Here is a 22,940-nt window from a genome sequence, read left to right as displayed (position 1 = left end):
AACTACCTTTCCCCCACAACTTCCATTTTTAGCTTTCTCTTTGATTTTTTTTTTTTTAAGATTTTATTTTATTTGACAGAGAGAGAGAGCATGCACACAAGTAGGCAGAGCAACAGGCAGAGGGAGAGGGAGAAGCAGGCTCTCCGCTGAGCAGGGAGCCCAACGTGGGGCTCAATCCCAGGACCCTGGGATCATGACCAAGCTGAAGGCAGCGGCTTAACCGACTGAGCCACTCAGGCGCCCCTCTATCTTCAATCCTTAACCAAGTACTCAAGTTTGTTAAGAGGATCCCAAGCTCCCAGAAAAAGTTGGTTGAATTATCTAAACTTTAAATACTTGAGCCAACTGGTCAGGACAATAGGTGGGTTAAGTACATTTACATAAGGTTGAATAAAATTATTAATCTGGCCAACCGAAAAGACTGAATCTGCATGGTGTGATCCAACACAGTACCCTTTATTAAATTATTACTCTTCATAGATGCACTTATACACTCAAGACACTTTTTTCTTTTTTCTTTTCTTTTCTTTATTTATTTGATGGAGAGAGAAAGCACAAGCAGAGGGAGCAGCAGGGAGAGGGAGAAGCAGGCTCCCCGCTGAGCAGAGAGCCCGATGTGGGGCTCCATCCCAGGACCCTGGGATCATGACCTGAGCCAAAGGCAGATACTTAACCGACTGAGGCACCCAGGCGCCCCAAGACATTTTTTTCTTAAACCAACCTGCAGGGCCTCCACATCCTGAAGCCAGTCCCTGGCTCTCTGCACTGAGTCTTTCAGAGCTGCACCATTTGGCAGATATGCGGGGATCTCCTCAATTTCCTTAACTGCTGTAGCAAGACTGTTCAATGAATGCCGAGGTCTACAAAAATGAAATATAAGAACTACTTAACAATTTTTATGGTGGTTCATTTTTCTTAAGGTTTACTAAGTAAGCTAGAAAGACCATTTAAAAAGAAATTCAGTATAGCAAATAAATTTTTTTCAAATGTCAATAACTACTAGATATCAAATTGAGTTTCAAATGTCTGCATAAAACTTAAAGAGCGTCTAAGATAAAGGAAATGACCCAGTGAAACATTTAAGTTCTACTTATCCCTGACTTTATGCTGCTGTAACCACAAACTTTTCATTTGCAGAAGGTAACTTAATGATAATTTACCGTGTTGAACTACATACACTGTCAAGATTCATACCGTTTCACTAAGAAAATTTAAATTCTCTAGGGTATCAACATACCAAAAGCATAGTATCAAAAAATGTGCTCTCTGCTCAATGACCACTATTTTAGGATTACAAAAGAATGTCTGTAACCATGTATTTTTTTTTTGTACTTTATGTTATCAACTGGACCTATGAAGATCTGTTAGAAAGCAAAATGAGGGAGGGGCTGATCTTTCTCCCCTCAGATGGTATACTTGAGTCCAATCAAATCTCTCGAACACAGGTAAGGTGTCCTGAATTACTAAGGAACAGCAAAAATGTACATTCCTATTCCTGTTGGTAATTACTGGCACTATCTTCATTTTACAGAACGGTGTCAGTAAGAACTCCTTGGGAACTTATTTATTAACTGTGGGTTTAAAATAGTTTTTCACTTATTTGTAAAACTTTTTCTTCTCTCAAAGATGGTATCATTGGGATCCAAAGAAATTTCATTAAAACAACTCTAGAAAAGGCAATTCCATTTGAATCATTCATTTCTCAATCAGTAAAGTAAGAAGAAAATTAATACTCTTTTACTCAAGTTCCAAAGCAGCCCCAAACATCTCAACTATTTCTACATGTATTCTACATGTATAGCTGCAGCTTTTGAACGTTGGTCACATGCCAATCACTGTGCTCTACTGCTCTAAGATGAAGGTATTACCCAACCTTCCCGAAGAGAGAAGTGAGTTGGTTTTTTTACCTGGCCTTGAGAAGACTCTTGGCTTTGTCATCCCAGTGCTCTGACACTGTGAGCAGTTCCTGAAGCCGGGCCATTGCTTTCTCCACTGCTGAATATGGGGCCAGACCCACCCCTAGGTCTATGAGACGTCTCATATCATCTAATGTAAGGGAGCTGGGGTCTAGGCAAGCTTGCTGCACCTCTTCTAGCCAACGGGCCTGCTCCAGACGGATACGCATCTCAGCAAGCTGTGGAAGTTCAACATCAAATTCAAAGCTGACATCTAGCAAGTCTTGCAGCTCTGCAGCACTGGGCATTTCCTCAGAGAGCAATTTCTGGCTATGCTGTTGGAAATCTTCTACACGATTCAAGAGATCCTAAAAAAACACAGGTTGTTGTATCAAAATAGTAATTTCAGTAATTGGATTCTTTAGAATCTTCAATACATATTCAATGTGACTTACATCTCATAGGATTTTAGCTATAGTATGGGCAAATGAGATAATATATAAGCCAAATGACAGCTAAAAGAAGTGACTATAACAGACCTTTTACCAACGGCAAGGAGTAGCAGGTGGTTACTTTTAAGGTAAAAATTTCCAACTTTATGTCTCCTTTGTAGGCCTGTTCTTTATTCACACACACACACACACACACACACACACACACACTTAAAAACATCTGCAAATAAATGTACAAATTAACCACCCAAGATGACTTAATCATGTCCACTGAATTTATTTACAAACTAGAGGAATACCAAAGTACTTCCCCACATATCCCTAAGAGTTACCTTTAGCAAAGGTGTTTGACTGAGGACACATGGAAGTGCATACAGCTGTGTCACAAACTGTCGGAGCTCATTCACTGTCAACTGATTTTGGGATTTTCCTCCACCAGATCGGTATCTATAAAGACAAGGGCCCAAAAAAGCCATGAGAATATGATATATTCACCATTCTCAGATTCAATGTCACAGGAATACTGGACAGAAGGAAAAACTAGTCACAACAGGTTCTCACGTTCAGTCACCAAAGAGTCCAAACTCAAACGGAAGTACATACCTAGTTTGCCTTTTGCCGTTAAGCAGCTGCTGTGCGACAGAAGCACACTTCTCTGCATCCTGTGTGACTAAGCGAAGGTGACGCAAAAGATCATTGTCTGGGAATTTCTTCATTTCAGATTCTTCAATTAAAGCTTTAAAGCTGACAAGGCCTAGGAATAAAGAAAAAGTCATTTTTTCTGTGATCATTATGTTTATTATGAGTGGTATGAAATTCAAAAGGAGAGTTTTCTTTTGTATTTGCAATGTTTTCGATCATTAATGAATTTGTTCATTTAAGGGACGCCTGGAGGGCTCAGTTGGTTAAGCATCTGCCTTCAGCTCAGGTCATGATTCCAAGGTCCTGGGATCAGGTCCCACATCGGGCTCCCTGCTCAGTGGGAAGCCTGCTTCTCCCTCTCCCACTCCCCCTGCTTGTGTTCTCTCTCTTGCTGTTTCTCTCTCTGTGTCAAATAAATAATTTTTAAAAATCTTTTAAAAAAATATTTTAAAAAATGCGGAAATGTTTCAGAGATGGAAAACAATGGACTTGTCAAAACAAGGCAAATGTAGACTTCTCATTGTTGCATAGACCAGTCCTTTCTCCTGCACTTTATAAGTGATGGGAAAGGAAGTCCTGACATTCAAGGTAATAACAAGAGACAGAAACTATGACTCTGATTAGCACTAAAAGGTGATAAACCAGAAACTCCTAATTTAATAACATGCTTCCTTTGTCTTGGGGGTTGGTGGATTATATTAATTTTAAAAAACATTTTAAAAATGTTTTTCTAAGGTTCCATATAAAACGTGAAATATTTTTGTTTCTGAGATAAGAGGTGTAAAGGTTATTCCGTTTCCTAACAATATGATCTTTGTTAAAAACATGATCTTGGGGCGCCTGGGTGGCTCAGTTGGTTGAGCGACTGCCTTCAGCTCAGGTCATGATCCTGGAGTCCCGGATCGAGTCCTGCATCGGGCTCCCTGTTCAGCAGGGAGTCTGCTTCTCCCTCTGACCCTCCCCCCCTCATGTTCTATCTCATTCTCTCTCTCAAATAAATAAATAAATAAATCTTTAAAAAAAAATATGATCTTGTACAATTCATCTATCAAGATTTTCCTCTAAGGGCATCTGCCTAATCCACTCATGGATTTAAAATTTTCTCTGCTTACACTCCATAAACCTGGTTAAACAGGGGAACTAAACAAGGACAAAGTCAGGTTGTTTCAAGTAATCTGTTCATTGATAACTCCGTTAGCTACATTACAATCAGTCCCAATTTGCCAATCAGCAAGCCACATTTTGTATACCACATACTTTTCTTTTTGTTAATCTTTGCCTCCAAAGCTTCATTCACATTCAGGGCCCATTCATTGTAAGATTCTGCTCGAAGTTTCAGTGCATTCATCATGGGGTAGAGATCATCCAGAGTGTATCTATACCTGGAAACAGAATAGCAGACTTAGTTTTGAGATATTTGGGTTTGGAGAAAATCATACAATTTATATTCAGTATTTCAATCCTAGAACAGAAATGTCACTGAGCTTTCATTAAGGATTTAGGGTTTTCCATAGGAAAAGACCATTCTTCCTACTCACCTCAGTTTATATTTATAAGGAGGACAGGAACACAATTCTTTTACATGATGGAGGCAAACAAGCAGGCCAGGTTTACAAGAACAGGAGATGGCAGACATGAAGCATGTGGTTTTACATTTTATACACTGACGCTCATCATCTGGCAACAGCTCAAAATCCATTCTTTCCGAATCAATTACTCCCTAGAATAAAGTGTACTTTAGAGATCTCCAAAGGATAATATAATCCACCAACCCCCAAGACAAACATGCAATAGTTGTTTTAAAATAAAAAAAAAAGGGAGTATGGGGAGCCCTACCAAAACAGGAGTGTGTGATTAAAAATACGTAAAAGTAACAATGACCTAGCAAATATGGGCAAGGTAAAATACCTCACTTGCTTGGAAAGAACCTCTTTTTGGACAAGGCAGATCCTTATGTTTGGCCATTTTGATCAGAGTATGAAAACAGTTATTAATAGGACTGTTAACTATTGAGATTTGCTCTTTATTCTACTCCAAATTGGCTCTACCCATAGTCTGGGTACAGATGAAAGGAGTAAAAGAAATGTATATACTTTCTACTTCAGAGGAAATATTATACAGGATGTCAGAGTAATACTGGTAGCTAGAGAATCCATAAAAAGAACAACAGTAAATAAAAAGGAAAGAAGATGAAAAGACTATCATGAAAGGATTACTGATGGGAAGATGCTGAATAGTCAATTAGCTTTCACATGCTAAGTTACCTAAAGGGATATTATTTATCTGAAAATATTAGAAATATGTACAAGACACTAAAGCCATAATAAATCACTTCCTAATTGAAACAGTGTCAAGAAAAATGAGGTCTTAAAAAGTAAATTTCAACTGTAGTTTGTAACACCTAGAGAGCCCTCCCTAGGATATACCTTTTGTCACTGAAAGATCAAGCTTTGACCACCTTTTCTCCTTATCCAAAACTGGATCCAAATCCAACCATGAGAATGCCAGAATCTGATTAAGTCAATTTATGAACCATCTGTTTTATTCTGACCACTTTACTTCCTGCTGATTACATGGACCAACAAAGACAGAGGAGAGTAAGGAAACCACTAATGAATGAATTTTGGTTTTAAACCGGAACTGATCAGGGGATGCCTGGGTGGCTCAGGTCATGGTCCCAGGGTCCTGGGATCGACTCCTGCATCGGGCTCCCTGCTCAGAGGGGACCCTACTTCTCCCTCTCCCTGCCGCTCCCCCTACTTGTGCTCTCTCGCTCTCTCTCTGACAAATAAATAAAATCTAAAATATAAATAAATAAATAAATAAATGAACTGGAACTGATCATTAAAAAGGACTTCGAGATAAAAATGGTTGCAATTTTTACTTAAAATGAGATAAGGACCAACTTTATGGATCTTAGTTGAGAATGAATCATATACAGTTCACCCAATTTTAATTTGTTGGTTTCCATATCTGGAAAAAAACTGTAAATTCTCAAAGTTCCACAAATGAGTTACCATTATTGATGTTAAGACCTTAGTAAGGCACTTAAACCCTCTGGGCATTGTTTTCCCTAACTGTAAAATATCAGGGGAAGGTGAATAAGCTTGCTGTTGGTCTGTAACAGGCTTCAGAGAGCCAACATTCAAGGATTCTATCTAAAAAGTCACATTAAAAAAAAAAAGTTGGGGCGGATGGGTTAGCCTGGTGATGGGTATTAAAGAGGGCACGTTCTGCGTAGAGCACTGGGTGTTATACACAAACAATGAATCATGGAACACTACATCAAAAACTAATGATGTAATGTATGGTGATTAACATAACAATAAAAATTTAAAGAAAAAAGTTAATACGACTATTTGCAGATACCACTGTCCCAAAACAATCTAAAAAAAGCCAATAGAACTACTGAGTTTAGCAAGGTTGCAGGACATAAAAAGTCAATATACAGAAGTCAATTGTATTTATAAATACTAGCAATAAACTTAAATAAAAAATTTTTAAGGTATCATTTATAATAATATCAAAAAACAGGGCGCCTGGGTGGCTCAGTTGGTTAGGCGACTGCCTTCGGCTCAGGTCATGATCCTGGAGTCCCGGGATCGAGTCCCGCATCGGGCTCCCTGCTCGGCGGGGAGTCTGCTTCTCCCTCTGACCCTCTTCCCTCTCGTGCTCTCTGTCTCTCATTCCCTCTCTCTCAAATAAATAAAATCTTTAAAAAAAAAAAAAACATAAAGTACATCATTTTAAACCCAAGAAAATATGTGTAAGATCTGTGTGCTACAATCTACAAAATAATGAAAGAACTCAAGAAGACCTAAATAAATGGTGGATATGCTATGTCCATGAATTGGAAGACTCAACACTGTTAAGATATCAATTCTCGCAACTATATTCATGGATTTAATGGCGTCCCAGTGAAATCCTAGTAAGATTTTTGGTAGAAATCTATAAACCAATTCTCAAATTCATATGGAAAGCAAAGGAACTAAAATAGCCAAACCAATTTTTGAAATGAGAAAAGTAGAGTAATCAAGACCATACGGTTAAGAGAAAGAATAAATGCATAGGTTAAGAGAATAAAACAAAGTTTAGCAATAGACCCATATATATATGTGTGGGGAAATGACTTCAAAACAAAGGTGCCAGGGCATTTCAATGGAAAAAGAACATTATTCTCAAGAAATGGTGCTGAAACAATAAGAAATCCATATGCAAGCAAAAAAAGAATAATTTCAACGCACACCTTGCACCATAAATAAAAATTACCTGAGATGGATTAAAGATTTACATGTAAAACCTAAAACTAAAAGTTCTAGATGACTAACAGGAGAACGTCTTTGTGACTTTGGGTTAGGTAAGATTTCTTAAGAACATAAAGACAAAGGGGTGGTTTAGTCGGTCAAACATCTGACTCATCAGTTCAGGTTGTGATCTCAGGGTGGTGAGATCGAGGCCCACCTCAGCGGTGACTCTGCTTGAGATTCTCTCCCTTTCCTTCTGCCCTCCCCCCCCCCAAAAGATGCATAAAAGAAACTGCTTAATTGAACTTCATCAAAATTAAAAACTTCTGCTATCAGAAAGACAGTGCTCTGAGACTGAAAAAGTAAGCCACTGACTGGAAAAAATATTTGCAGAACACTTCTCTGATAAAGGACTGGTATACAGAATGAATGGAAATCTCACAACAATCCAATAAAAAAGGGGGTGAGGGAAAATATCTGCGCAGATAGTTCACCAAAGAGATACATGTACAAAGAGTAAATATGTACATACATGATTGGGTGTTCAGTAAATGAGTGGCCATTAGAGAAAATTAAAACCACAATGAGATATTAACACACATCTATGAGAATGAGTCTTAAAGGAAATTAGCCTAAGAAAAGACTTCTTAAAATGGAATTAACATGTGTAAGAATTTTACTAAGTAATACCCAGAGACATGCAACTGGGATTCCAGAAACCTTACCAATTTACGGACAGTTTCTCTTAAAGCCTTCTCATCCTCAATCATAATGGCCATGTCTTTCTGAACAGTTGAAGCCACTACGACATCTAGTACATCAGCCTTGGAAGCCATCTTGCAAATCATCTCGTCATGGGAAAATACACAATAGCGGTGAAGCAAGCGATAATGCTCCACACACTGTCGGCCTAATGGTAGCTGTGTCAAAAGACAGAGGATAATATGTGACATTCATCTTTCTCCTTCCTATTTCCAAAGACTTCTGACCATTATCAAATTACCAAAGGTCATATTCTGGGTCATAATACATATATCAACCCTATAGCCAGATTGTAAGAGGCGTTGCACCTTTTTTAATCTTTGCATCTCAAGGATCTGGCACATTAGGTACCTTAATTAAAAAGCAGTTTAAAAAACCCAATGTACGGTGGGTGGTGCCTGGCTGGCTCAGTCAAAAGAGCATGCAACTCTTGATCTTCGGATCTGAGTTTCAGCCCCACAATGGGTGTAGAGATTAATTAAATAAAGACACTTTTAAAAAACCCAATATATTAACAATGTATTAATGTCCAGAACAATGTACAATCTAAATGGACATGTGAATTTATACATTTCCTGAAACAACTATGCTGAACTGGTGTGGTTAAACCTACTTCAGGGAACAATGATGCTCCAAACTACATAATGGAAAATAATTTTAGATACAGCTAGTACTATTACTCAGTAAAGCACTGAAACAAGGTTATAATTCATTAGATTTAACATCACATACTTAAACTAAATCTTTTTATGTAAATGAAAAGTATTAATACTAATATAAAAATTCTATTTTACAACTAAAACCAAATGCATCATTAAAAATTGCTGTGTTGTAGATAATTTAAGCTAGTGTTGTATAGTCTTAAGATAGAACTCTTTGTTAGGAGTTTGCAACAATACTGAATTTTGCCCAAAATGTAAGTCAACACTCATTTATTCATCAAGCCAAACTTTTACAGAAGAAAAACTTATCAGCTGAACTGAGCAGTGTGCTTAGTTAGTACAGGCTTGATTTACAGTGTGGTGCCAAGTGCTTTATCCCACTGTGGATGGTAAGCAATTTGTAGACCAGCCATTTGAGGAGCAACAGGTTTAAGCAACCACACGTGAAAGATTTAAAGTAGTATATGCCATTTCTGCAGGAAAACAATACATTTGAAAAGGCTCACTAAGTCATAATTACATACCCAATCAACAGTGCAGAAGTTAACAGCCTCAGCAAAATTAAAACCTTGATTAAAACCACTGTGGTAGGCTCTTGGAAATGTAATCACAAACTCCCCAGCACACTGATTAGTTCGGTAAACCTAAAGAGACAGAAATTGGGGATCTTTAATGACATTCATGAAAGACAATCTGGACACAGACTATCAGATGATTCTCCAGAAAGGGAAGCTTTCTTCCAATTAAAAGTGAGCTAACCAAAAGAATTACGGTAAAATAATCAGAGAGCTACTCAATTCTGCCACAAGATGGAGTAGCATCCCAGATTATGAGGGTTGATTAGTACCTGAACAGAAAACATGGCTTTTACTAGGATTTTACTACAAAAATTTAGCTATACTCAGGATTAGGACACATCTAAATATAACTACAATTAAGAATATTCTAATATTATTATACCAAAACAGCATCTCCTACCACCAATTAATGAAATTCCACTGTTCTTCAAGTATATCATCCCATAAAGAGATCTTGATTTAGGCCTCAAACTTCCCTCCCTCCAGCAAGTCCCCTTTTCCCACCACCCACTCAAAAAACATCTGTAATAAGGCAGCAATCTCTTGGACATTAGCCTTAGCAAAATTTTCCTGGACAGGTCTTAGGCAAGGGAAACAAGCAAAAATAAACTATTGGGACTACAGCAAGCTAAAAAGTTGTTGAACAGCAAAGGAAACCATCAATAAAAATGAAAAGGCAAGCTACTGAATGGGAGAAGACATTTGCAAATGATACATCCAATAGGGGATTAATATCCAGAATAAAGAACTCCTACAACTCAACACCAAAAATAAATAAATAGATAAATAATCCAATTAAAAAATAGACCTGAACAGACATCTTGCCAAAGAAGATATACAGATGGCCAACAGGTACATGAAAAGATGCTCAACTTCACTAATCATCAGGAAAATGCAAATCAAAACCACAGTGAGAGATCATCTCACATTAGAATGGCTAATATCAAAAAAAGACAAGTCTTCGCGAGAATGTGGAGAAAAGGGAACCTTCGTACACTGCTGGTGGGAATGTAAATCGGTGCAGCCACTGTGGAAATATGTGCACCCCTGTGTTCAATGCAGCAGTATTTACAACGGCCAAGATATAGAAGTAACATTAAGTGTCTATCGACAGATGAATGAATAAAGATGTGGTAATAAATACAGAATGGAATTATTACTCGGCCATTAAAAAAAGAAAGAAAGAAAGAAATCTTGCCATTCACAACATGGATGGACCCAGAAAGTATTATATTATGCTAAGTGAAATATGGCAAAGAAAAATACCATGATTTCTAAGTGGAATCTACCACAACAAAACAAATAAACAAAACCAGAAACAGACTAATAAACACAGAGAGCAAACTGGTGGTTGCCAGAAGGGAGGGGGTGGGGGATTAAGGGGTACAAACTTCCAGTTATAAAAAAAATAATAAAAATAAGTCTCAAGGATGAAAGTACAGCATAGGGAATATAATCAATAATAACTTTGTATGGTGACAGATGATAACTACACTTACTGTGGTGAGCATTTCGCAATGTATAGAACTGTCAAATCACTATGATGTACAACTGAAACTAATGATATGTGTCAACTGTACTTCAATAAAGTTTTAATTTAAAAAGACTATACTCCTCCAGGCACACAAATCCTCAGACTGAACCATGAAAGAATAAAATTAAGTATCTTTTCAATATTTCTCTCTCCATCAGTGGTTGTCCAAAATGTAGTTCCCGGACTACCAGTATCAACACCAACTGGGAACTTGTTGAAAATGCAAGTTCTTGAGCACCACCCAGACCAACAAAACAAGAAACTCTGGGGATGAGGATCAGCCACATGTGTTGTAACCTGCCATTCAGGGTTTAGATGTAGTCAGAAGTTTGGAGACCACTACCTACACCACATGAGCACAATCCCTTCTACTGAGTACTTCCTCCCCTCTACCCCAAATCTGCCAAAAATATTCCTTATCAGAGCTCCAAGTTTTAGTTCAAACGGTCATTATGGGTCCTTTCTAATTCTCCATAGAGTTAACGGGTCAGTCTCCTAGTTGATACCACTGTCAAACCACACCACCATGCCATTATCTGTATAAACATTATCTGCCTTTTTTCCCTTAAACTATGAGTCCCCAGATGCACAGGTTCACTCATCTCTGTGGTCCAGAATCAAGCCCCAAAGGTTCCTCAGTTTAATAACTGAGATCCATGGCCAGAGTTCCCATTTAGGGCAAGTTACTCATAACAAATCAGAAACATCAATCAATATGAGGGGGAAAAAAATCAATGTGGAAAATACCAATGAGGAGATGGTGACATTTTTGTAGTTACTGGTCATTATTTTCTAAGCTACTGTCCATGAATAATTATCCCTCAAAGAAAAATCCTTTCCATCTGCCCCCATTTACTAGCCTATGAACCCCAAAGCATGAAATTTAGGTCACAGCAACATTAGGTATTCACTTTAGCACAGTAAATGTATCATTTACATTTGACTTAGCTAACTGAGATGGACCCCTCAACTTCACACATTTCAGTCTGGCCTCCCAAAATATCTTCAGAGCATTCTCCAACAGGAAGCCAGTATACAAATAAGTGTCACTTTGTATAGCAACCTCAGAGGCAGTATCACCAACAGCACATTTCAGTCTAGATACCCTTAAATCCAAGCTCAAGAGCTTGAAATTAATTTTCTCTTTAGGGGCACCTGGGTGCCTCAGTTGGCTAGGCGGCTGCCTTTGGCTCAGGTCATGATCTCAGGGTCCTGGGATGGAGCCCCCCATGTTGGGGCTCCCGACTTATTGGGGAGTCTGCTTCTCCCTCTCCCTCTGCTCCTCCCCCCCACTTGTGCACTCTCTCTCTCTCAAATAAATAAATAAAATCTTAAAAATAAATAAATAAATAAGCAAGATTAATTAGGGGTGGAGGTATAATATAACCAGTATCACCAAGCATGTAAATCATTTCAGTTTATCATTCAAAATTAAGTTCATGTAGATTCCATAAATTATTTTTTTAAGTATGGACAGAGTATGAAGGATTCTGACATTAGAGTTTAGATCTAATTGTAACAGAACCTAGACATTTTCATAGTATTTTATACAAACAAATAACATTAAGGTTTTTGTTTTGTTGCATTGAAAGACTGAAGTTATAAAGAAAAATTATAGTTTAGAAAGCCTAAATTAGACACTGAAAAAAAAAAAAAGCATCACACATATTATTTGCAAAATATGGCTGCTTAGCAACCTAGTTATTAGCTGCAACAAATTAGTTTTTATGGTGTCTGAGGATTCAGTCCTACTGGCTTATTGCAATACAGTATCAAATTCCACCTAACAGCTGTTTCTGCTATCCAGTTATGGTATGGAACACACATAACCAAAATCAACTTCATAAAAAACTGAGTAACAGGGAAGAGAAGTGGTGAATTAAGCCTCAATACAGGAGGATTGACCCAGAACATACAGGCACTTCATGAGTCATCAGGGTATTGGGGTTCATGATGGTCACAAGCTGATGGAGAAGATCTGGCTGGGACACAAAGAGCTCTGGAGCTAGTTTCTTCATTACATTTTCTAGCTGCTCGGCAGCATACCCTGGGACTCCATACCAGGTTTTTGGCTCACCCCTAGAAACAGATTGTAAAAATATATCAATCTCAGGAAATATATAAACATGAAATTTCATTAGAAAAAATCAGTCTGCAACACTAACACAAACAAAATGGTTAACAAGTCATATTTTTCAGGCCCTGCTTTGTACGATTATGCTACAAAGGTTCAAACTGAATTAAGTGTCATTAGAAATGTGATCTGAACATATGTGATGCATTCTCCCCCTTCAAGTATGGAGTCTAAGTACAAGACTTTCCATCTGAGGTCCCCCCTCCTCCCTCCCATTTTTATCTGACTTTTTAGAAAATGGAAATATCTAGAATTTTTAAGAATATAAGATATCATGTTAGCTACAGGATATGTGGTTACCACAATTTCTTAGAGCAATTGACAAGGGACGGCAACTCTCCATCTTCCCTTTCCCTTGTCCATTCCGACAGGAGAGATTAAATCAAACACTAATCAGGCAATTAGCATTTCTAAAGAGCTCTTATTCTTCAAAGCACTTTAAACTGTCAACCAATTAATCTGTAACATCCCTGTGAGGTATGGTAAATATAATCTTCATTTTACAGCTGGGAGCAATTGCCTAGGGAGGCAGAACTGATGCTCCACATATATTTCCCAACTCTCTCTTTCTTGTGGTACATCCTCAAATTCCTTGTGTGGGGATTTAAGTGAGTTACAGATCTTCAAATATTTCCGTACTTAGAAAAGCAAAGGAAATGGACGGGGTAAAAACAGATGTGAAAGAAGAAATGGCTTTGACTAAAGAGTTTAAAAAGTAAAAAAGTCTGAATATCTGCACCCTGCCTCCATGCACTCATGCACGGATAAAGCCCATTCTACTATGTGTAATAATGCCAAAATGCAGCACAACAAAACAGAAGCTGCCAATCCCAAGGACCTGGAGGACACTCTGGGACCTATATTCCCCTACTCTTCCAAAAGGTATCTGGGCTGCCACTGCCACAGAATGGGATTTCTCCATAGTAAAAGCAATGTTTAGTGCTTTTTAATCTTTCCATGAGTAAAGGCTTCTTTCACTAACAGCTGTCTATCCCCTCCCCAGAAACATGTTATACTTGAAAAATAATGTGTGTGCAATTTTAGGGGATTTATGGATTTCCTAGGATCCTTAAAAACCACTGCCTTAACTTGTTAAGATGCCTGATTCAACAGTAGTGAAAAAACAGTCTGTTACTCTTCAAACACATTTAAAAAGTTTCCAACCCAGCTTGCATACTATTCATAGGTTATGTGGAACTTCTTACCAGTGCAGGTAGTTAATTGAATAGCTCCAGTGGTCTTCAATATGCCAACAGAATGAAGAAAAGCACATTCCCACATACAACCAAGGAAGTTTCATGCCACATATATCAGCAGTAATGTGAGCAAGGACAGACTGCTCCATCACTGGCATATTGTTCAAATTCCAGCCACTATCAAGATACTCCTAGAAAGGAAACAAAAAAGGTATAAAGGTTTAGCTATACATGCTAACATTTTAGATTCTCGATGCTTCAAAAAGCTGGCTGAAAATAGTCTCCTTCAAAATGAGAAGGTTGGGGTTGGAGAAAAGGAGAGACTACTATGCTAACTTCTTAGATACCCATAGATTACTTCTGCTCAGTTTTGAGCTTTATATAAATAGATTCATATAGTATATACTTTTGTATCTCTATAGCTACCCCCTTGTGTTGGCTATAGACAAAATACACAGTATGAGTCCATTTATATCAAGTTCAAAAACCAAAAACAGGCAAACTAATCTATGGTGTTGTAAGTCAGGAAAGTGGTTGTCCTGAGACAGGGAAGGTAGTGAAATAGGGAGGACAAAAGACGAACTTCTGGAGTAAGGTCTGGTAATAACTGGTTATGTCTTAATTCTTGTTCTAGTGCTGGTTATATGGGTGTATTCAGTTTGTGAAAATTCATCAAGGTGTGCGTATGATTATGTACTTTTCTATGTATATGTTAGATTTCAAAAAGATTTTAAAAAAATCTGATTTCCTACTAGGATAGGAATAGAAACCTTCCTAGAAGTTTGCTATTATGGAAAATAATAGACTCAAACACTAAAATTCAAAGATAAATTTAGGTGTGGTTCCAAACCCTCAAATTTTCTTCAGAAAGTAATACCACAGTTATAGAATGAAGGCAAAGGGAGGTTAAGTAATCTCCCTGTATCATCACAATGTAGTTGAACAGCTGGGACTAGAATTCTTCTGTGGGCTCTACTTTTCTTGAAATTATTAAAAATCTGGTAATCAGGAGTGCCTGGGTGGCTCATTCAGTTAAGTGTCCGACTCTTGGTTTTGGCTCAGGTCATGATCTCAGGGTCCTGGGATCCTGACGAAAGCCCTGTGTCAGGCTTCCTGATCAGCAGGGAGTCTGCTTATCTCTCTCCCTCTGCCTCTCTCCCCTGCTCGTGCTCGCTCACCCTCTCTCTCAAATAAAATTTTTTAATAATCTGGTAATCAAAACTGTGCTGAAAGTAATCATAAATTATTTCAGCCAAATAGAATTTTAATTAATAATTCAAGTTCCGGGGAGCCTGGGTGGCTTAGTCGTTAAGCGTCTGCCTTCGGCTCAGGTCATGATCCCAGGGCCCTGGGATTGAACCCTGCACTGGACTCCCTGCTCCGCGGGAAGCCTGCCTCTCCCTCTCCCACTCCCCCCTGCTTGTGCTCCCTTTCTCACTGGGTCTCTCTCTGTCAAATAAAGAAATGAAATCCGGGGCGCCTGGGTGGCTCAGTTGGTTAAGCGACTGCCTCCGGCTCAGGTCATGATCCTGGAGTCCCGGGATCAAGTCCCGCATTGGGCTCCCTGCTTGGCGGGGAGTCTGCTTCTCCCTCTGACCCTCTTCCCTCTTGTGCTCTCTATTTCTCATTCTCTGCCTCTCAAATAAATAAATAAAATCTTAAAAAAAAAAAAGAAATGAAGTCTTTAAAAAAAAAACAGTAATAATAACTCAAGTTCCAACTACATGTATGTTTGCAGTAAGGCTATTAATCCTGTACTATGCCCTTTAGATAAGGATATGCTGAACTATTAGCTTTAAACACAGGTCTCTGCTTGAAATAGAAGTGCCTCACAGAGCCTACCTCCTCCTCAGGTGAAAGTTTGATTTTCCCATCTCGGACAGGGAAGCCACTGCCAAATTCTTTTGAGGCGATATCGGCTCCATATTCTACTGTGACATCCTCTTCAATAGTGCTTACCAGTCGCCAAAATTCTTTCTCAACTAGTTCTGTGGGAACCATCTGGAAACAAAACAATGAGGAAGACAAAAAACTGAGTTTTCAGACACTCGCAAACTGCCCATGACCAATCTGAAGACATTAGCTAAGTGACAGGAATCACAGGACAACACCCTAAGGAAAATTATATCCATAATGTTCCACAATTGATCCCAGGCAGTTTAGACATGTATATCATTTTCTAAAAGCAATTTTATAACTAAAAAAGTAAGTACTGATTAAAAATTCATGTTCCTCTATCACCGACCTGGCCACTACACTGAAAGGAAGTCAAGGAAAAGCAAAATTCTGACAACCAAAACCTGGAGATGTTTTTGTGTGTGAGAAATGTAATAAATAACTTAGTTGACCATTATACAGTAATAGCTGTGTTTGAATGACACTTCATCCATCAAGATGTGTTCAAACACATTACCTGAGTCCATCCTTTCACTCTCTGCACTAGACCCGGCTAAGAATAACACAGGCAACCATGATGAAAAAGATACAGTGCAAAACATGAACACAAAGAGCAATTACTTTGCAGCAGTGTGCGGTAGTACAGCAAGTCACCAGACTGCACGTCTAGGATCTGTTGTTAATCTGATTCAAGTCTAGAGAAAGGTAACTTAAATGCCTTAAATATGCACACCACCAGGACTGGTTAAGCAAACATACCGGGAAATCATACAATGTATGAGGGGTCAAAAGAACTGAAATTCAAATGGAGTATAACTTGAATATATAAGCCCCTTAAGTAAGCAAACATTTTAAGTAACTAAACAGCTTATGCTAGTGCTATCAGGGAAAAACAAGTTCACACATACATTGTTGGGTTCCCATAAATGATACAGCCATTAAAGTGGGGGAAAAAATGGATAAATACTCTCATCTGACCTCAGTAAGCATCCCAAGAAAATAATCCAACTAAAGAGGTCTATATGTGTCAAGTGTCTGCTATAGCGCTTTGTTGGTAAGTGAGAAAAAACACAGCTTAAGTGTCCAGAATTAGGACAGAAAACCATTTAATTCTGGTGGACTCACTTGACAGAATGTTAAATGCTGAATGAAACAGTCTTATGCTTCTAAGAGCATAAAGGAGAATTTAAAATGAACTCATCCTAAAGTTTACGATACTAACTTACAACAATATATAAATGTGTTCTCAATGCAAAACATGATGACTGGCACATAGGAGTCAGTCAATAAATTGTGAAGTTTTCTTTAAATTACATTTGTTGAACTGAAAGCATTCCTGACGATTTCCTTTATTAACATCCTATTATTGCTGCTGTATGATTTGTGTGGAAAAGGTCATCTTTAGAGAAATCACAAGTGAAAAATCAGAATGCACTTTAACATATTGTGGAATTTCAATACCATTAAACAAATTAAAGGGTTCACTGTGTATGATAATGTTTATCAAAAATAACTGCCAAGTGAAATTGTCTTCAGATTCTAAAAGTTATTAAAATCCCAAATCAAAGCAGTATGTATGTACATACGTGGACTGGCATGTTGAAATAATCAGATTTGAACGCATCTGCCATTTCTCCAAAAGTACGGAGGGTATAGTCCCTGGCTGCTTGTTCAAAGCCAAATGCTTCTTGTGGCTTACTACACTCCTGCCAAAAAGAAAAAAAAAAAAGTAAAAAGAATATTTTTATTTATAGATACATAGTTATATTTTATTGATATTATTTTTAAAAAACAGATTAGTAAAATTACGTATGCAGTGTTTAAAATACAAAAACGTCTGGAAGGATATACATCAAAATAACTTGTCTAGCAATTATGAAATCATACTCTTTTTTAAGTCATTCAGTCTAAGAATTTTTGCAAAGAACATGCAATGCTTTTTTAAATGAAAAAAAAATTTAAGTGTAGTTAAAAAATTTTTTTCTGCCTCTTAGCTCCTGGCATAGCTGTGGGCCTCACTGCCAAGACCTCCTTCCTAGTCAGGTCCAGCCCACTTTTTTTCATGAGCCTCACTGTTACCAACTGCTAATCGAAAACCCAAAAGCAAACAAAAAATATTCCGAAGGAAATTTTCTAATGCTATCTCTGCCATTAATTCTTACCTGAGCCAAACACTTAGGACACCTCCAGTCTCCCTTGGGAACATCATGGAGAGGGGGAATCAGGCAAAAGGTATGGTAACTGTCATCACACCCGTCACACAAGAGAAGCCGGTCTTCATCATTTCCACTGCCACATAAGAGGCAGACATACAGATCCACCTGCAGCAGTGAAAACAGGTACAGGACAAGGAGCATGAGCTACACTCGATTTTGTTAAATTCTAAGAACAAAATGGATAGAGGCATAATCTAGTCTTTCCATCCTTCAAATGAAGATGAATCACCCCCCAGAAGAGGTATTTTATTTTATTTTTTTAAAGATTTTATTTATGTATTTGACAGAGAGAGAGACACAGTGAGAGCAGGAACACAAGCAGGGGAAGAGTGGGAGAGAGAGAAGCAGACTTCCCGCTGAGCAGGGAGCCCGACACGGGGCTCGATCCCAGGTGCCCCAAGAGGTATTTTAAATAAAAATGCTTCACCCTTTAGAAGAGATAACTTTACATGGTGCCTGGCTGGCTCAGTTGGTTAAGCGACCGCCTTTGGCTCAGGTCGTGATCCCAGAGTCCTGGGATCAAGTCCCGAGTCGGGCTCCCCCTGCTCTGTGGGGAGCCTGCTTCTCCCTCTGCCTCTGCCTGCCACTCCCCCCCTGCTCATGCTCTCTCTCTCTGTCAAATAAATAAATACAATCTTTAATAAAAAAAAAAGAGATAACTTTACAATGCTTAATGCATTCCCAACACTAAAGTCTAATCTCAAAACCTTTTCAGCTGTTTCTGTGTGTGTGTTTATTTATTTAGGGGTGCCTGGGTGGCTGAGTCGGTTAGCGTCCAACTCTTGATTTTGGCTCAGGACATGATCTCAGATCTCATGCTCCACCCTCTTTAAAAAAAAAATATATATATATATATGTTTGTTTGTTTATTTATTTGAGAGAGAGAGAGTAGGCACACATGCATGCACAGGAAGGGCAGAGGGAGAAGAGAGAAAATCCTCAGGAGACTCTGGCTGAGCCGGGAGCCAGAAGAGGGGCTCCATCCCACAGCCCATGAGATCACGACCTGGACCAAAATCAAGAGTCGGACACTCAACTGAGTGCGCTGCCCAGGCGCCCCTCAGCTATGTGTTTTAAAGTTTGTTACTAAGATATCTAGCTTCTAGTAGCTTAGAGAATGATAATCCTCTAAAAGAAGAACATGTTTGGTAATAAATTATGAGCTTAACCAAAAGTAGAACTTATAAAGAAAAAATTCAATTTTGCAATGTTTAAAAGGAAAGAAAAGTGTTTAAGTTCATTAACCACATTAAATTACTTTATATTCTAATTAAGGACTCATGGTTAAGAAGTTCCCCAAACACAGTGATAAAAATACATAGTTATTACCTGTTAATGGGCTGAACTCTGTTCCCCCAAAATTCGTATCTTGATGTCTTAACCCCCAGTACCTCAGAATGTGACTATATTTGGAACCAGGATCTTTAAAGAGATTAATTAAGGTAAAACGAGATCATAATGAGTGGGCTCTAATTCACTCTGACTAGTATTCAAGAAGAAGAGATTAGGACATAGACAGGTACAGAGGAAAGCCACGTGGAGACAGGGAAGAGACAACCATCTACAAGCCAAGGAGAGAGGCCTCAGAAAAAAACCAACCCTACCGACACCTTGATCTTAGACTTCCAGCCTCCAGAACCATGAGAAAATAAATTGTTATTTAGGCCAGTTAGTCTGTGATACTTTGTTATGGCAGCCCTTGCAAACTAATACATTACCCAATAATATGGAAAGCTAAGAATTCAACTAATCAGGGAATCTCACTTTTTCTGTTGTAGCAAATAAAAACCGGAGTTCTGAACATTTTCTGATTGTAAATTTTTTTTTTTTTGGTGGTGGGGGGGATGAAAAGAACACTTAATTGGAATAATTTCAAATTCCACGATAAAAAGCACTGTTGTCAAGCTATTCACTGAGCTCTCAGAAGGAGACAGAGAAGAAGAAACGCAACCAGATCCTCTGTAATGTCCTCAAGCTTTATTTTTAAGTTTCCATTTGAGTAAATGGCTGCCTAGTCCTCCAACTCTTGTTGGGTCCTTAGTTCCTCTCCACCCAACTCCTTTCTCCTTTTCTTTCCTTCCTTTTCCTATCTTCCTTTTCCTTCCCTGTTGTAAGGTTGGAAAACATCAACCTGATTTTTGATCTAGCTCTCAACTCATCTGGAGGTGATCTAGTGATTTATGAACATTTCATATATAATCCAACTCACCATTATTTGTCTCTAAACTGCATGTACTCCAAAAAATGGCTGTGAATGCCCCCCATATGTTACTATTACCTTCATAATGCATTTGTGTATTTCCTCAATTAGAAATTGATACTATAGAGGCGCCTGGGTGGCTCAGTCGTTAAGCGTCTGCCTTCGGCTCGGATCATGATCCCAGAGTCCTGGGATCAAGACCCGCATCGGGCTCTCTGCTCAGCGGGAAGCCTGCTTCTCCCTCTCCCACTCCCCCTGCTTGTGTTCCCTCTCTTGCTGTGTCTCTCTCTGTCAAATAAATAAAATCTTTAAAAAAAAAAAGAAACTGATACTATAAATGGACATGAAAGTTCTTTTAACTGTGACACTCTAAGCTAGCAGTCTTAAGTAAGGCACAAAAGTGGTAAAAGTGTTTAAACATGTCAACTCACAGCATTGGTGGTTTTTTTAGATCGGCTCTTGGGTTTTTCCTTCTCGCTTTCTACAACGTACTCTTTCTTCTCAATGGGTTCTTGCTTGACGATGCCTTTCATTTCTTTCTCTGTAAGAGGCAATCAGAGTTAGCGCTTCACGTACTACGCTTGGCTCACCTTGCTCCCTCACCTCTCACCTCTCCCTCCCCCAAGCTACACACAGGACACAAACACAATTTCCTTGTTTCTTTTCAACGCAAGAGCAGCAGCACCCAGTGTTACCATGTTCAAGGGCTAGGTGCTGACTGCTTATGATAAAATGCAAACTCTCACACCATTTAAATGTGGGCACTTCTGGATATGTTGCTCAGGTTTGTAGGCTTTTAAAATAGGAGCTGAAGATACAGTCTTCTTAACATGTTACCAAGACATGACATATATTGATGAAAGCAGGTTCCTCCTGATCTTAACTGTAAGAGACTAACAATTCACCAATTGTATTCCTCCATAACCCATGACTACTTACTGCCCCAACTTCCTGGTTCCAAAGACTGAGAATTTCGGCTAAGACAGTAACTATCAATTAATGAACTATCCTATGGTAGGTAGGTGCTGTGCTAAATGCTTTCCATAGATTATCTAAACTTTTGCAAACAAATCCATTTCAAAGATAAGAAAATAAAGATAAGACACTAAAAGAAATCAAGAAATATCTAAGGTCATACAACTACTTAGTGGTTAGGCCAGGATTCAGATTCAGATTCAGATTTTTAAAAATCCATCTGCTTTTCACTACATTGTGTTGGCCTTTCCACTAAACTCACCAACCACTAAAGAACCAATTTTAATAACTTCTTTTGTATGTGCCTGCCCATATAGGATTTAGGACTTCTCTTTTTAGAGTCCTGAACTTAACTCTCAGTGACTGACATCAAGCAATGGCCAGCCAAGCAATTATCAACTAAAATTCAGATTTAGAAACCATGTCTACCTGCCATGCCTGAAATAAACTTAACAGATACCCAGTCAAAGTAACTTATGCTACTCATAAATCACTTCTTTTCAATGAATGCCATTTAACCAAATTTCGGAATAGCACTTAGTGACAGTTGAGAAAAACTCAATCATATTTCTAATATGCATATCTGTTTACTTCTACTGGTCACTAACTATGAGAACAGGGACATTAACATATTAAGATTTTATTTCAAGACCCAACCCACTGACTAGTATTCAATAGTTGCTATAATATTTCCTTAAAAAATGAATACTTATTTTTACTAATTTACTTTTACTTCTTTCCTCCCATGGATAAACACTTTCTTACCATTTTCACATTTTGGAGTTGGACAGCCCATCCGTCGTCTCAGGTTATGAGTTCTGGCTTCTGCTGTCTCTTCTGGTTCTATTTTAATATTCATGGCCTTTAAAAAAGTTGTCATATACATAAATATTTCCTTTTAAAAAAGAAATCTTCTAAAATCCAATGGAAATCTCAAGGTGATTATAATCTTATAAATTGTCTTATAAATAGACATTCAAAACAAGCTTCTCTCTCCCCACAGAGGAGAGATCTACCCTTAAAATTACTATTATTTAAGGAAAGGAAAAAAATCTTAGAATACTCTTTAGAAAAACTCTTAGATACTCTTCTATCTCCACAGGTCAAAAAAATAGGGAAGAACCAAAGTATCAGGAACAAATCAGGGGAGGTGTCATTACCCCACTGGGAACAGATCTGATTTTCCTCCTAGAAGCTTCCCAGTTCTCATCTACTCACCTTATGCTTGATTCAGTCATCACTAAGCCAAATCCTTAACAGTTATATAAGTATCATAATTCCATTAGCCTATAAGAGTTTGCTGGCTTTTTCCAAAGTTGGCTTGCATTTATAGAAAACTCAGCTTCCATAATAATTTTCTATTAATTCTTCTATTAAAAACTGTTATTATAAGCTACTCTTCTAACATCACTAAATTATTAAGGATTCTCCTATCATTAAGTCAGCCTCAATTTTCAATGTTTCTCAAAGTGGTAATACTTACTGATAAAGCAAACAACTTTGGGAAGTGTTTGTGAACTACACTTCATTTTTGCCCTTGTTCATATGTATTCA

At 38.2% G+C, this 22,940-nt stretch overlaps 1 protein-coding gene across 2 annotated transcripts in view; it reads right to left on the bottom strand.

Moving 5' to 3' along the window:
* The window catches only part of KDM5B (lysine demethylase 5B), an 80,943-nt gene that overhangs the window by 17,863 nt on the left and 40,140 nt on the right, over window positions 1-22,940 (bottom strand). For both annotated transcript variants that reach the window (XM_027610957.2, XM_027610958.2), the window contains exons 6-20: window positions 22,152-22,248; window positions 20,843-20,952; window positions 18,158-18,316; window positions 17,582-17,701; window positions 15,942-16,100; window positions 14,109-14,290; window positions 12,686-12,848; window positions 9,182-9,301; window positions 7,959-8,153; window positions 4,528-4,709; window positions 4,247-4,371; window positions 2,951-3,101; window positions 2,680-2,794; window positions 1,908-2,263; window positions 722-860 (exon numbers count right to left, since the gene is read on the bottom strand). In XM_027610957.2, coding sequence (XP_027466758.2) covers window positions 722-860; window positions 1,908-2,263; window positions 2,680-2,794; window positions 2,951-3,101; window positions 4,247-4,371; window positions 4,528-4,709; window positions 7,959-8,153; window positions 9,182-9,301; window positions 12,686-12,848; window positions 14,109-14,290; window positions 15,942-16,100; window positions 17,582-17,701; window positions 18,158-18,316; window positions 20,843-20,952; window positions 22,152-22,248 — 2,373 coding nt within the window. The remainder of the gene's footprint in view (window positions 1-721; window positions 861-1,907; window positions 2,264-2,679; window positions 2,795-2,950; window positions 3,102-4,246; window positions 4,372-4,527; window positions 4,710-7,958; window positions 8,154-9,181; window positions 9,302-12,685; window positions 12,849-14,108; window positions 14,291-15,941; window positions 16,101-17,581; window positions 17,702-18,157; window positions 18,317-20,842; window positions 20,953-22,151; window positions 22,249-22,940) is intronic.

This window comes from Zalophus californianus, chromosome 10 (genome assembly GCF_009762305.2).
Source record: "Zalophus californianus isolate mZalCal1 chromosome 10, mZalCal1.pri.v2, whole genome shotgun sequence".
In the NCBI taxonomy this organism is placed as follows: Eukaryota; Metazoa; Chordata; class Mammalia; order Carnivora; family Otariidae; genus Zalophus; species Zalophus californianus.
This window is presented reverse-complemented; position numbering and strand designations above follow the sequence as displayed.